The sequence below is a fragment of the Leopardus geoffroyi genome, chromosome C1 (assembly GCF_018350155.1).
Source record: "Leopardus geoffroyi isolate Oge1 chromosome C1, O.geoffroyi_Oge1_pat1.0, whole genome shotgun sequence".
NCBI classification, from domain to species: domain Eukaryota; kingdom Metazoa; phylum Chordata; class Mammalia; order Carnivora; family Felidae; genus Leopardus; species Leopardus geoffroyi.
The window spans coordinates 9828962-9843772 of NC_059328.1; the positions used below are offsets into that span (position 1 = coordinate 9828962).

A 14811-nucleotide genomic window follows, 5' to 3' on the forward strand; every position below is an offset into this window, starting at 1 on the left:
TGTCCAGCTGTCCTCTCTACCAGAAACCAGTGGGGGCTGAATGAGAACGGGGTGGCCTGGGGGCCAGGGGGCCCGAGTCTTGGCCTTGCGCCGGCATCAGACTCCCTCCGAACCTGGGTGTTTTTCCCGTCTCGGCCGCACTAAGTCGCATGCGGACTGGGTGACATAAAGAACTGTCTGTCTTACTTCCCAGAGCTTCCTTGGCCAAGCACCTGGCCGGTGGTGGATCCCCTCCTGTGTGCCAGGCGAAGGTCCAGGTGCCAGGGATGCGTCAGTGATGAGAAGCCCCCTGCGGAGCCAGCGAACAACCCAGTAGACTCTGAGTGTGTTGATGGTGCTGAACACGATAAAGGAAAAGGGCCTGGAGGCCATTGGGAGGCCGTGTTGCAGCTTCAGACGGAGGGAGGCCTTGAGCAAGACCGTAAGGGAGGGGCGAGCCCCATGAGGACCTGGGGGGGCCTTCCTCAGCCCTGGGTAGGATCACTGGGGAGCTCACAAGTACCGACGCCCCTGCCACCCCCAGAGATGCTGACGCCACGGGCCTGGTGCGCAGACCTGGCCTCCCCGTGAGTAGCCGGGGCTGAGGGCCTCTAGGAGGAGGGCTGTGTGCAGACAGACAGAAGGACAGACGTGTTGAAGCAAGCCCAGCACGGCCCGGGTAACAGGAGCCTAAGGGGGCCGGGAGGCGATGCGCCCCCCCCCTCCCCCCGCTGTGTGTCGAGGAACGAGAACGGGGTCACTGTGCTGGGAGCCCGGGACTGACAGTTGCCGCAGGGGCATGTCATGATCCAGGGTGCCTTTTGGGAAGGGGCAGCTTGCTCTTCTGTAGAAAGATGGCAGGGGAGGCCGTGCGTAGGATCCAGGAGGCCAGTGAGGAGGGGGAGGGACTTGGCCGGTGGAGGGAGGGCCTGGCCCGCCTCCTGCTCTGATCCGCCACGTCAGTCATCATGGCACCAGGTGCCTCCCCCGTGTCCTGAATTCTTAGAAGGCCAGTGACCTCACATCCCGGTCCCAGGGCTCTTCCTAGCCCCGCTCTGCCTCCAGGGATGGTGTCCTGAGGTTCGGAGGCTGGGAGGCAGGGAGGTGGACACGAGGGTCGGGACTGACAGCCGTGCCGCCCCCTCCTCGGGCCGTGTCACTTGGCAGGCGCCCACGTCCCCGCTGACTGCCACAGTGCAGACACCGTGCTGGTGGATGCTGGAGAATGCCAGCATGTCCCGTGCTAAGAGCTTCCTCTGAATTTAATGGGTGAAATGGCTGCCCCTGCTTTGCACATGGGGAAACCAGAGCCCAGAGAGGCCCCTGACTTGCCGAGGTCACACAGCTAGAGAGTGGGAACCTCGAGTCAGGAGGTCTTTGTGTGTTAACCGCTACCTTGCTGGGAGCTGGAGAGATGCGTGGTTCCCGAGATGCTGTTTCTCAGCACCTGACATCTCAGCTCTGGGCAGCCCCCGGGCTCTCAAGAGTTCTCTGACCACCGGAAGGGTTTTGTGACCAGGTGTCCTGCTGGATATCACTGCCCCAGTCTTAATAGGACACATCCAGGTGGTGACTTGGTGTCTCCCCAGAAATTGTGGTCCATGGAACTGAAAGGGCTGGGCTCTGCTGCCCCAGGAAAGTCTCCGAATGTGTCTGAGCCTCAGTGTCCTCATCTGTGAAATGGGTATAAAAAGTGCTTGTTCTCCCTACGTCTTGAGCTGCCGGGAGGGTCCAGAGATAATAGCAGAGAAAGAAAGTACTTGGGAATTACAGGGGATGTGTGTGTGCCGGCTGGCGTTGCCCGCTGCTGGGCCTGGCCGTGCGCTGAGAGGTGGCAAGAGGGGCCTGCCTTCAGGCGCTTTGGTCCCCACCCCCCAATGTAAGCTCTCCAACCACATGGATACTGAGGGAGGGGTTGGGGAGAACGCTCGCCCCCTAGCGGGCAAGGCTGTGGTTGCCGCAGCTGCAGGAGCCTGAGGGTGGAACAGGTGTGCCAGGGAGCAGAGAAATGCCGGCCAACTGGAGAGGGCTGGGAGGCCAGGGCAGTTATCGTTGACGGATCTGGTGTCTGAGTGTTTAGTAGATGGGTAATGATGGTGACAGAGGGAGACGTAGATGTTGATGATGCAGGCTCTGCTCCCCTCCATTGGAGACATTTCTGCAGAGAGGGGACAGTGTAGGGGGATCCGCGGTGCCCCAGGACAGGGGCGTGCAGGTGGGCCAGGTTTCCAGCCAGCTGACTGTCTCTCCCACAGTCGGGTCGGCTGCCCGAGGGGCTGTGCTCACATTGGGGTACCAGCCAGCCCCCAGGCCACCCCATGGGCCTTGTGACCCTGGGGCTTTGGTGGTCCATCTGGGGCACAGGCTTGCCGCTGAGCATTGGGTCTTAGTTTTCTGCCTTGAATCTTGCTCAGATAGTAGAATAAGCTGACCACGGGCCTCGATCGCACAGCTTGGGGGAGGAATTCACCCCGGGGGCAGCCCTGCGTCTTGACTTGGGGGCCAGGTTCTCATTTGTCTGTTTATACGTTTATTTGTTTACGTGTTCGCTTACTTCGTTTATCATAATAGGTGTTTGTTGGTGGCTGCAACTTTGACGCGGTTAGCGTTTGGATTGTTGTGGAACGTTTAGCAGTATCCCCGACCCCAGCCGCCAGCCGCCGGTAGCCACATCCCTTCCCTGAGATGTGACGACCAGAAATGTCTCTGGACACTGCCAAATGCTTGCCCTTGTTGAGAACCACCGATCTAAACCCTGATGTTTCAGCTTCGAGACTGGCCCCATGCCCATCTCTCGCTCCCTCAGACAGCTGGCTCCGGGCCAACCCCCGGTGCAGGTGATGTGCCCGGAGTGTTCACCCTTCCTGCTTTCCCGCTCCCCTCACCTTCCACCTCTCCTGTCCGGAGGGCCTGCTCACTTCCATTCTTCCGCCTGGGGACAGAACTGGGACCTGAGACAAGTTACTTAACCTCTCTGCGCCTGTTTCCTTCTCTGTAAATTAGGGCTAATATAGTAAATGCGCCGTGATAGGTTGTACGTAGAGGGAGATAGTTGATGGACGTAAATACTTAGCACACTTCCGGCGTATGTGTGGTTCTTAGTCAACACATACTTGTTTTTGTTGTGCTGAGTGGGTTGTGCTACGATGTATCCGCAAGCGAGACAGAAGCCCTGACCTTGGGATTTCACGGGCCAGGAGGGAGGCAGATCCCTTACGTTGCAATTGTGACCCAGTGGAACAAGTGCTGTGGCGGGGAAGCCCCAGGGGGCAGCGGGAGCCTGCAGAAGAGACGCCTCACCCAGGGGTTAAAGAAGGAAGGCTTTCCGGAGGAAGCGGTATCCCAGCCAGGACCTGAAAGATGAGTCTGGGTTTGCCGGGTGAAGGGAGGGGAGGAATCGTGGTCTACGTTACCTACCTTTAAGAAAAGTTTTAAAGGCTTCCCTGGGAAAGAATAATCGAATTTAGCGGGCTGTGGTAGCAGATAGGGCCGGACCTGTGTCCCACGATCCGGGCTCAGAGATTCCCGGAATGAACGTGCTTGGCGCAGCGAGGCTGGGAAAGGTGCCAAGCGCAGCGTTAGTGGCCTGGAGAGGACCTGCTGCAGGTGCTGGAGGCACCTTGGTACCAGGAGCCTCCAGATGCTTCCGAGGGGAGGACGTGCCTGGGAAGGCAGATGGGGAAACAGTGCGGCCGCTGTGTGCACAGCAGGGCTACGCCCCCAGCTCGCCTGTCCCTCTGTGGCGGGGGGGGGGGGGTCCCCAGGACACCCCTGCCGAGTGCCGTGTGTCGGCACCCAGCTGGCGGATGCTTCCGCCATCACTTTCAAGGGGACGGAAGGTGGTGGGCGGAGCGCAGTGGAGCTCCTGCAGGTTGTTAAAGCTCACCTGCCATAGGCCTCGGGGTGCTGTCTGGGGCACCGGGGTGGGCCCCTGGTGATGGTGTGTGTCGTTCTCTCCCCAACAGCTACAGTCTCCGCCTGGCGTCCCGGTGTCCTCCTCCAGCTGCCCCGTACATCACCAGGCAGTGTAGGAATGTCAAGGCGACGGCTGCAGCCCAGTTCCAGGGACCCCTCTTCAAAGAGTAGACACTTCGCCTGCTCCCTGACAGGTACGAGGAGGGTGGAGCAGCTTCTGGCACTGCGTGGGCGGCTCTGGGGCGCGGGAGGGCTCGGGCTTGGGTCTTTGGGCTGGGCTGGGAAGCAGGGAAGAGGGTGGGCCTGGTGTGTGCCGGGTGGAGCCCGGGGCCTTCCTGCAGGTAGGTGCGGACCCTGGACCCCGCCCCCAGCTCTGCCACTTACTGGCGGTGGGACCTCAGCAAGATACTCAGCTTCTCTGAGCCTCAGTTTCCACATCTATAAAGTGGGGGTGACCTACTTCATAGGTTGTGAGAATTACAAGGGTCACATGTACACAAAACCTGTAGATCAGCGCCTGACACATAGAAAGCATCAGGTAAGTCTTAGCTCTTGTTACTGATTGAATAAGAACAGCAACAATAACCAGCATTAATCGAGACCTCCAGAGGCTTTAAGCCCAGAAAAGATCGTGTAGTCTTTATTTGCACAACGTACTTGAAAGTGAAAGTAGTACTTTTCTGTAAGATACAAAGGTTAAATTTATGTTGAACCAGAAGTCTCTTTCTAGACTGTCTGATGGTAAAATCTGAATTCATTTATAGGAGCCGGACTTTCCATCTTTTGAGGGGAGGGCTGGGCTTTGCCAGTGACTTCGAGTAGGCTTGGGCTTCTTTTGTTGGTGACACGGCACATCTTCCTTCCTTGTGTCCCTGAGACCAGCCTCTAAAGAAACGGTTGGAGGACTGCATGCACCTGTGCATTGGGGCACCGGTTAAAGATACCCCGAGGTGCAACTCCAGATTTGCTAAAAAGCATCCTTGGTGTGCAGGGCCTGGGAATCTGTGTTAGCAGGTGGCCCCGTGATTCTGGGACGCACTCAAGTTTGCGGATGCCTGCTTAATGCAGCCAGGGTTGTTCAGAATGAGAACATCGCTGTTTAAGGCAAGAATGGGCTGAATTCTGAAACTCTGGCGTCTTCTGTGTTCTACTTTCCTCACTTCCACCTGCCCTGATGCCCACAGAGTGCACTCACTGCTTCCTTCCTGAAGCTGCTGGAGTCTCTGGGCTTGGCTTTATTTCTCTGGGGCTTGGGGAGGGGAATGGAAACAGAATCCACTTTCCCCAGAGAGTCTGTTGTCTTGAGCCAGAACCGAGCCCGCGTCTCCAGCACAGGCTCCTGAGAGGGCTCACAGCCCTGAGCTGGGGATGCTGGGGAGCGGAGTGAAGTGGACACTAGGATAGCACCCAGCTGGAAGGCCCGGGAGATCGTCCCTCCCCTCTCCCATCTTACAGATGGGAAGATTAGGGCCTGGAGACGAGAGGCTGGGCTGGAGTCTCCCAGAGAATGGAAGTCTGTGCCAGGATAATTCTGGGGCCCGGGACGTCCCTGTGGTGGCCGCTGGAGGTGTTCTTTGCAACCTGAAGGAGAGCCAGGTACAACTGGGCCGATCCGTCCGCAGACAGGGTGCGTCCATTGGCCACTGCAGTCTCTGGTGGTGACACAGTGTTGGCCAAGTGTTGCTAATTCGGGCTCTGCCCAGGGGCCAGGGCACGACCCCGGAAGTATGCCTTGTCTTCCCTTATTTTCAAACAGGTGCAGCTTCCCCGGCAAGGTGCTCAGGTGAATAGAAGCCCAATGTAATTAGCATCTGCAGTTAACAGCCTCTATTCGCCCATCAACAGTGAGCATTCGGAACTGAATGGCCTAATTTCTAAGTGACTGGAACTTGCCCCTTCAAGTCTTAAACTGTTTTATGTTTCTAATTTGTATTTACAACAACCCTGTTGTGGATCTATCTATATAGATCTATCTGTCTATAGATACATATATGTGTATACAAATTAAAAGGACACCTTATTTATACTGTTTGTCTTGCTCGGGCCGCCATAACAAAATACCACAGACTGGGGCTTAAACATGCAGACATTTGTCTCTTACAGTTCTGGAGGCAGAAGTCTCAGGTCAGGGCGCCGGCACGGTCCTCACCAGAACCTTCTTCCCAGCTTACAGAGGCCATCTTCTGGCTGCATCCTCCGTGGTGCAGAGAGGAGGCCCTGGTGTCCCTTGTAAGGGCACTAATCCCATCACACGGGGGGGTGGGGGCTTCGTCATATGAATCTTGAGGGGGACACAGTTCAGCCCATTGCCGTGTTTAACACATTTCCAGAATGATTTTTTTTTCAGTGCTGTGACAAAGGATGTTAGCGTGGGCAGGGCGTGGAGGTCACAGAGAGGCAGTTGGCAGAACTGGGGGCAGAACTTGAGTCGTCTGACTCCTAGAATGGATGGTGGACTTTTTAAGTGGCCTACGCTTGTCCCCTGAAACCCCGTGTGAGACTGTGTGTGCAGTGGGGTCTGTTATGAGGAACGGGTGACATCCTGGAAGCACCCAGGCCCCAGAACTGCCCCTCACCTGTTGCTCTTGCCGGCTTAGAGGCTCTGGCCACTTTACTCGACGGTCCGAACCGAGCTAGGAGCTCGGCTTTTCTCCTGTGACTGTTGTCTGCGGGCACCTCCCTTTTCTGGGCTTTATCGGTGCCATGGGCAAAGCCCAGAGCTTTCTGTTCGCTTTCAGGTGTAAAACGTGCCACCTTGCCTAGTCCAGCGTGAAGCCTGCCCCTGCGCGTCCTGTCCGCCTCTGTCTCTTTCTGTTGCTTGGGGCCAGCTGCACTTGGGCCCCGGGGTCTTCGAGGGGACGTCCGGGGAAGAGACTGGCACCTCTCACTCATCTGGCTGCCTCCACGATCTTCCCCTCAGCTGTCGCTGGCCTTGGGGCAGGCTTTCTAGTGCTGGCCTCTTATGGGGTCCCAGGAGTGGGGTGGGTGGGGTGTCTCCCCCTGCCCACCTCCCTGATAAGAGAGCTCCCCTCTAGCAAATTCTGCCCAGCTCCAGCCCCAGTGGTCCAGCCCACGGCCCCTGCTGCTGGGGTCCCCTCCCTGAAGGGCTGCTCCTCGGGCTGGGGACTGGCAAGATGGCTTCTTTTGTGGGTCCCGCTCAGTGACCCACAGGTAATACACACGTGACACCAGCCACACCAGCCCGAGGACACGCAGGCCACTCCATGGCTGGCCCCAGTCTCTGCGTTCTTTTTCTCCCCTGGCTTGTGCGGGGATGGGCCTGGGCACACGTGGGCCCCCACCGGGAAGGGAGGCCCCCTCTCTTGAAGGCGCCCTCCTGTACTGCAAGTGGCCCTCCTTCCAGCCCCATCAAGAGGTCTCGGGGGGTGGGGGTTGGAATGGATCGTGGTCAAGTGTGCGTTTTCTGGAAGCGAATCCTGGCTCTAACAGTCCTGGTAGGTACTTCACTTCTCTGCGTTTCAATTTGCCCATCTGCAAAATGGGTTAATGGTATACCTGTGTCATAGGTCTGCTGCAAGGACTGCATAGGTTAGTACGTGAGACGCCCTTAGGAAAGTGGCTGGTGTGTGGTGAGCCTGCCTTGAATCAGCCCTGCTGTTTCTGCTCCCACTGAGTTATCAGAGTAGTGGTAGGAAGAGGAATCGTAGTTGGAGTAGGAGTAGGAGTTACAGGAATGATGACCAGGTCCATGGGGTGAGAGAACGGGGCCCCTGAACTTGGCCCAGCACAACGCCCAGCGCAGCAGAAGTTACTGAGGACTGACTCACGAGCCTGGCTCTGTTGTCAAGTACTGCGAGTGGGGTTTCTGTGCAGGAGACGCGCAGCCCAAGCCATTCGCTATGACGGAAGGCACACGCGGGCTCTGGGGTGGGCTCGGCTTGAGTTCCAGCCCCACCTCTGCCCCTCGTTACCAGCCTGACCTGGTGAAAGCCGCTTGCCCTCTCTGAGCCTCTCTTTTCTTCCGTGCAAGATGGGGATCAGTGTCACCTGCCACGAGGGTCATCGGGACCATTAGAATGAAATCAGGTGATAGTGTAATCACTCCGGAAAAGCCTTTGGCAGTATTGATTGAAGTGGGACCCAGCAGTTAACACCACTAGGGAGACACTCAGCGGGTGTGTGCACACGCATGGGAGAGCTCCTATGTCATCCGTGCACACGCTACCAGCCAGCACTTCCACTTGGCGCAAACAGGCACGCATGGGCGCCACACGTGTCTTCCAGGCGTAGATAAGCGAGTCTTAGCCACCCGCATTCCTCACGGTGGCCCCAGATCGGAAGCTGCCCGCTCGTGCACTGGTGGGGACCAGCCAGATGAAAGTGGCAGGATCCTGTGGTAGAATCTCTCAGCAAGGAGGTGGACAGAGCTGCACGCACGGGCTCCAAAGGGATGAATCCCCCAAATGCACCATGTGGAAGAAGCCCAGATGGGAAGGATGTGTGCTGGTTGATTCCATTTACTTCAGTTAAAAAAACGGACAAAAATCAATCCCTGGTGATCGAGGGGAGGTAGTTATTCTGGGGGTGAGGGTTAGTGCTGGTCCTAAAAAGGAGCCTGGGCTGGGGGCTAAGGGGAGGTTGGTCACGTTCTGTTTCTTGATCTGGGTGCTGGTTGCACGGGTGGAAATTCATCAAGCTGTGCTTTCTTTCTGTACGCGTGGTGTATGTCAGTAAATTGTTGCATTAGAAGAACTGACTGAGATGGTGCTTCAGCAGCCCAGGGAAGGCATGAGGATGCGGCCACTGTTACCATTTTTCTTTTCTTTTTCTCCTTCAGCACCTGAAGTGACCTGGAGTCAGTGAAGCCAAAGGGACTGGCTGGCCCTCTGCCCCGCAGGGAGTACCGACCTATTCCAGTTTTACGAGCCTGCGAGAGAAAGGGAGGGAGTGTGTGCGTGCGTGGGTGTGCGTGTGCGGTCTTCAGACGAGGGTCCCAAACCCCAGGGAGGCAGGAAGGCAGCTGACTCCACAGCGTGGACGACACGTGGGTGCAGCCCCTGGGACCGTGTTCTGCAGCTCAGCCTTCCTGCTGGGGTGGGGCGCCTCCTACTATGCAATTTTTCAAGAGCTCCTTGATCCTGCTTTTTGCTTTCTCGAGTTGTCTTTTGCCATGGCGGGGACTGTGGTCTGGCTCAGGGGTCAGTTCTAGGCCTGTCCGAGGAAGGCCTTCAGGAGGAGGCCGAGTCTCCTTTCTCACCGCCCCACCTTCCCTAGCCTTCCAACGTCTCTGGGAATCAACGGCGTGTAGACACGTCAGAGCCTTGCTGTCGACCCCCTTGGCCTGCGCACTTCGAAAACCCCCCTTCTTTGCCTGAGCTGCTGGCTTGAGTCATTTCCAGATTCGAAATTCTAGTCAGTCCCTGGGCATCTGGGAGAGAAGTCCCCGTCCCCATTTGCAGACCTGGTTGCCCCCTTGGGAGAGGCAGGGGATGGGACAGCATGTGGCAGGAGGGGGAGGTCTCCCCAGTGCTTCTTTGCCTCACTTGGGACCATCAACACGTTAGCGACTGACCTTCCCAAATTAGCTGAAAAGGGAAACAAACAAAAATTGGGAAATGAAGATAAGCGGGAGGATTAAGAAGCACAGGGGGAAGAAGAAGAGATTTCTAGAGGCCACCAGTCGCCTGCCAGGGAACGATGGAGCTGGCCCCTGCTTTGTGCAGGGACAGCCCATGTCTCGGAGAAACGGGTGAGCTGAGCTAGGAGTTTGGACCCAGTTCAGTGAGGGTCTTGGGTTTTGTGCCTTTGGGGCAGACCCCAGACACGGATGTCTGAGACCACTTTGGCGCTGTTTTCTCAGCTCCGTTTTCAGTAGTGATGTATCAGACCCACAGTGGAAGGAGAGAACTTGGGAGAACATGAGTGGTCACACACAAAAAGGGACTTTTTTTTTTCCCCCCCAGGGCTACTATGGTTGATCTTGCAACTCTGTAAATATGTACGTAGACACTTTTAAAAGCACGTATTTATGTCCCTGACTGTAAATGCCCCCTTTTTAAAGTTTTATAACTTGTGTTATTTAATTACTCAGTCGACTGGCTGCAGTGTAGGGTCTGATCATGGTCCGGGAGAAAGGTCTCACGAGATCCTCACATGGACAGAAGAGTGCCGATGGCTGGCCCGCATCCCAGTTTTCCATTTGCCACCCAGCTACACACCATTGTTTGTTGTAAATTCCCATAAGCTGGAATCCTTTTGCCCACTCCTAACATTAACCCTCACAAGCATGGAAAGCTGTGGCTGTTCCTTATCCTCACGATACGATTTTGTCCCATCAATGTCGACACTCATCTTCTCCGTTCTGGAAGGTTTCCCCTTTCAGCAGCAAGGAAGGCTCACGAACCCAAAGCTTCGAAAGTTCACCTTCAGCCGATGGGGAATTCCAGGAAATGTCGCTGGGGGCTGGGGGCCACTCGTTTTTCATGCACAAAAGTGCCGGTCAGCTTTACCCTCTCAGACTAGTGGAAAGGGTTACACGAGTGTTCCGATCGCGACAACGGGGGTGGTCTTCTAAAGAGTGGTGTTTGCTGGTCAGTGGTGGTTTGGGGGGCGTGGGTTTGGATCACGGAAGAGGACGGTTCTGTATCTGCCATGTGAAGAAAAGTAACAATAAAAGTGAAGCGCGATTGTAAGGAACAAGCCTGGGAGTGATCGTTTTGGTTTCTGTGTTTTGTGTCTTCCATTTTGGCGATCTCTGTGGGGCGTAGGGTGGGAGTGGGATGAAGCGGCTTTGAAGGCCCCCTTCCAGCCGTGAGAGAAAGCCGAGGTTTCGAGGAAGCTCACTGTGGAAAAGCCTACCTGGTGAGTAGGGTCACTTGCCTTCAAAACCCTCTTCCACCTGCCAGCTAGTTAGTTAAGCCATTTCACTAAGGCTAGAAAGGCCTGTGTGATCGTACATATATCCTTAGAGCAGCTTTATTGAGCTCACATTCACATACCATACAGTTAACCCACATCATTGTACAAATCAGTGCTTTTTAGTAGTAGTCAGAGTTGTACACCTGGCACTGCATTCAGTTCTACGACATTTCCAGTCACCCCAATGAGAAACCTCCTACCCAGTCGCAGTCACTCCCCCTTTCTCCCCAAGCCGCTAGCCCTAGGCAACCACAAATCTACTTTCTATCCATGTACAGTTACCTCTCCTGGACATGCCACCGAAATGGGGTCACGCAGCATGTGATCTTTTATGACCAGCTGCTTTCTCTTCGTATCGTATTTTCAAGGCTTACCCAGGTTGCAGCATACGTCGCTTCCTTCCGTTCTATGGCCACACACCCCTTGGTTTGGATGTACTCGTGCAATATTTGGGACTTACTTAACACTTAGAAAAGGGAATCACTCATTGTTTATCTATAGGAACTCGTATCTAACAGGTCCGCTGGCTCTTACCTGGCAACTGTTACCTCTGCAGCAGTGACTCCAGCTGTTGTTCTAGGGGCTGTTTACTGAGAATTGCCATGTGCCAGCCATTGCCCACACATTCCCTCTCCGGTCACAGCAACCCAGCAGGACAGGTACTTCGACAGCCATCTCACAGGTGAAGAAACAGGCTCAGACGCCTTAAGCCATTTGCCCAGGGCCACACAGCTGGCAGATGTAGACTGGGGATTGGATTCAGCCCTTTCCGGCCCAAAGTTCAGTATTTCCTACTTGCCTCTCGCTGCTGCCTCTCATGTCACCCTTTGGTTTCCCCAGCTCTCAAGCCACCTGCAGGTAGAAACTGTGTACAACATGGGTCAGTCCCCCCCAGCTCCCCAGAACAGCAGTCAGCTACTGGACTTCTGCTCCACCCCAGACTGGCCATAAGAGAAGCAGAGGTTTAAAAGTATGGGTGAAGATGTCCATCAACTGATGAATGGATAAAGATGTGGTTTATATATACAATGGAATATACTTGGCAATGAGAAAGAATGATATCTTGCCATTTGTGACAACGTGGATGGAACTGGAGGGTATTATGCTGAGTGAAATAAGTCCGAGAGAGACAGATCTGTGTTTTCACTCGTGGAACTTGAGAAACTTAACAGAAGACCATGGCAGAAGGGAAAGGGAAAAAAATAGGTTCAAACAGAGAGGGAGGCAAATCCATAAGAGACTCTTAAATACAGAGAACAAACCGTTGGTGGGAGGGGTGGGGGAGAGGGGAAAATGGATGATGGGCATTGAGGAGGGCACTTGCTGGGATGAGCACTGGGTGTTGTATGTAAGCGATGAGTCATGGGAATCTACCCCCAAAACCCAAGAGCACACTGTATATACGCTGTATGTTGGCTAACTCGACAATAATACATATATATATATATATATATATATATATATATATACACACACACACACACACATATATATATATATACATACATACTATATATATATATATATATATATATATATATATATATATATAGTGAAATCCCAACTCTGCTCGCTCCAGCACATGTCACTGGCCTAGCCTTGGTTCCTTGTTTGTACAAGGGGATGACCACTCTGCCCACCTTCCTGATTTCTAGATACTATGTGTTTGCTTAAAGGTAAGTGAATTTACCTGCCTCAGGGATCACCTGACTGATTGTTCAAGGAGAGATTCTTGGCCTCCAGTTTCACATCTGCTGAATCAGAATCGCTGGGGGAGGGGCGGGGCGGGGTGGGGGTGGGGTCTGGGCCACCTGCCTGGCCAACAGTTCTGCGCAGTCCACCAACTTTAATGCCGGGCAAAGGCCGTAGCATGTCTGCAAACAGGCAGACCAGTGAATCAGGGGCGCCCCTGGGGTTTGCATTAACCGGCTTCTCCAGTGCTTTTTCTGAGCGTCAGGCTGTGCCTGGCGCCCAGTCACCGCCAGGCCTGGGGAGCGGGCTGCAGAGACGCCCACCCACCGGGTGCTTGGAAGATCCTTAAACCTGCGCCCCTGGGGGAGAGACCGGGAGCGAGGCGCTGGGGAGCAGGGAGCTCCGCATGGCCTGCGGCTGCGGCAGCTGGCAGCGGGCAGCTGGCAGCGCGGGGATGATAGGGTCCTCCGATCCCTCCTGGGGTCGCCTGAGGTCAGCACTCGCACCGAGACGCAGACTCCACGCTGGCCGCGTCCCGGTTGCCCCGGCAACCGCCACCGGAAGCCGGTGCTGCGTCTGACGTCAAGTCCCAGGTCCAGAGCAGTCTGCCGCTGCGTCACGCGGACGTCATGCGCCTTCGGGGGCGCCGTCACGTCACGTAGGCGTTTCCCCGCTTACGTCATCAGGGGCAGGGTGAGTACAGGGCCCTGAGGCGGTTTGAGAGCGCGCGAGCGCACCCACGACGTTTCCTCCAGGTTGTTGTTATAATTGTTCTATGTTGCTGTTAATCGTCCTGCATCCCTTGCTGCCCGTGATTTATAAGCTTTGTTTTTTCAACGCTCGAGCTTTATCAGCGGTGTGCACCTGTGGGGAGACGCATAGTCCACGCAGGGTGGGTGCTGGCCGTACCCCGCCCCCACCCCCACCCCCCGCGGGTAAGGGGTCGCGCGCGCGCGCACTGCTTTCCGGACACAGGCCGGGCCACCCTCCTGGGCACCTGGGCGGGAGCGGGTGGGGTCCTCCCTTGGCCCCGGGGTGAGCCAGCTGCCTCTCGTTCATGCCAATGGGCGTCAAGAGGAACGTGGAGGCCACGGACCGCTTGGGGGAGGGGTGGGTAGAGCAGGTCCCCGAGCTCCCTGCCCTGGAGAGGGTGGTTTGGCCCCCCAGCCCCCACTCAGGTGGGAGATGAAGGCAGAGAGGCAGGGTCGGCCGTGGGGTGTCCGGCTCCTGACCCGTCGGGTCCTGAGGTCGCGAGTTCTCCAGGCTAGGAGCCTGGACCCCCCAGACCGCCCCCAACAGCCTTGCCTGGCCGCGGCTCAGCCGGAGGAGGCCTCTGCTCCAAGACGGCCGCCTGGCCCGGGGTCTGCCCCTTCTTTCCAAGAGGCTGGCGGGTGGGGGGTGAAGCACCCGGCCCAGGGGGAAGCGGCCTGTGCCTGAGACGGATGGAGCACAAAGTGAGTTTCTCTCTTGCGGCCTGCCCTCCACCTCCAGCAGCAGGGGCTGAGACAGAGCAGATTTGCTGATAGGGTGAGGCAGGGGAAGGTCACTCTCTGTCCTGTGACTTTGGGCCAGCTGACTTCCATGCGGGGGCTGTGGGACCACTGAGAGTCAGCGCTTGCACAAAGCTAAGAGTGAGGGTGTCCTTACATTTTGCACCCGGAAGGTGCCTCGTTTGTGCCCTCCTAGCCCTGATCTTGGCCTGTGATGCTGTGTGTTTCTCTGGGCGGTGTGTACATCTCTGAATCGGTTATGTCACTGTAAAAAGTCACCAAGGACTAGGGCGGCTGGGTGGCTCAATCGATTAAGCCTCTGACTTTGGCGCAGGTCGTGATCTTACAGTCTGTGAGTTCAACCTCCCCCCCCCCCCCCCCCCCCACCCTTTGGGCTCTGTGTTGACAGCTCAGAGCCTGGAACTTACTTCAGATTCTGTGTCTCCCTCTCTCTCTCTCCCCCTCCCCTGCTCATGAACTCTCATGCTTAAAAATAAACATGAAAAAAAAAAAAAAACCCTCCAAGGATTTTCTCTGCACTTAAGATAAAATCCAACTCCTTTTTCTGGTTTAGAAAACCCACTGACTCCAGCCTCACCTTACACACCACCATCTTTTTCCTTGCTCTCTCTGTTCCAGCCATACCGATTGTGGTTTTGCTTCTGTCTTCTGCCACAGGACCTTTGTGCTAACCAGTAAGTTTCCACCCAGAAATCACATGACTCTCAGTTTAGGTGTAGTCCCCTCAGCCTCCTTTCCTGAGGTCTAATGTGGCCTCCCTGTCATTTGGTCTTGTTGATTTTATTCACTACCTGAGATTTTCTAGTTTCTCAGCTTCTCTAGAATGTCAGCCCAG

General features: G+C 55.8%; 1 protein-coding gene and 1 long non-coding RNA gene across 10 annotated transcripts in view; one reads left to right on the forward strand and one right to left on the reverse strand.

The window, feature by feature from the left end:
- Positions 1-10551, forward strand: part of PRDM2 (PR/SET domain 2) — a 123202-nt gene extending 112651 nt beyond the window's left edge. For all 8 annotated transcript variants that reach the window (XM_045475705.1, XM_045475707.1, XM_045475700.1 and 5 more), the window contains 2 exons: positions 3945-4088; positions 8693-10551. In XM_045475705.1, coding sequence (XP_045331661.1) covers positions 3945-4065 — 121 coding nt within the window. In that variant the 3' untranslated portion in view covers positions 4066-4088; positions 8693-10551. The remainder of the gene's footprint in view (positions 1-3944; positions 4089-8692) is intronic.
- Positions 10337-13351, reverse strand: LOC123597212. Of its 2 annotated transcripts, none has more exons than XR_006712032.1 (3): positions 12793-13351; positions 11308-11638; positions 10337-10501 (listed from the first exon to the last, which is right to left on the reverse strand). It is a non-coding gene; the product is annotated as an uncharacterized LOC123597212 (long non-coding RNA). The 2 variants fall into 2 exon arrangements; XR_006712033.1 differs by lacking the exon at positions 12793-13351 and adding an exon at positions 12464-12778.
- Positions 13352-14811: the final 1460 nt, after the last annotated feature.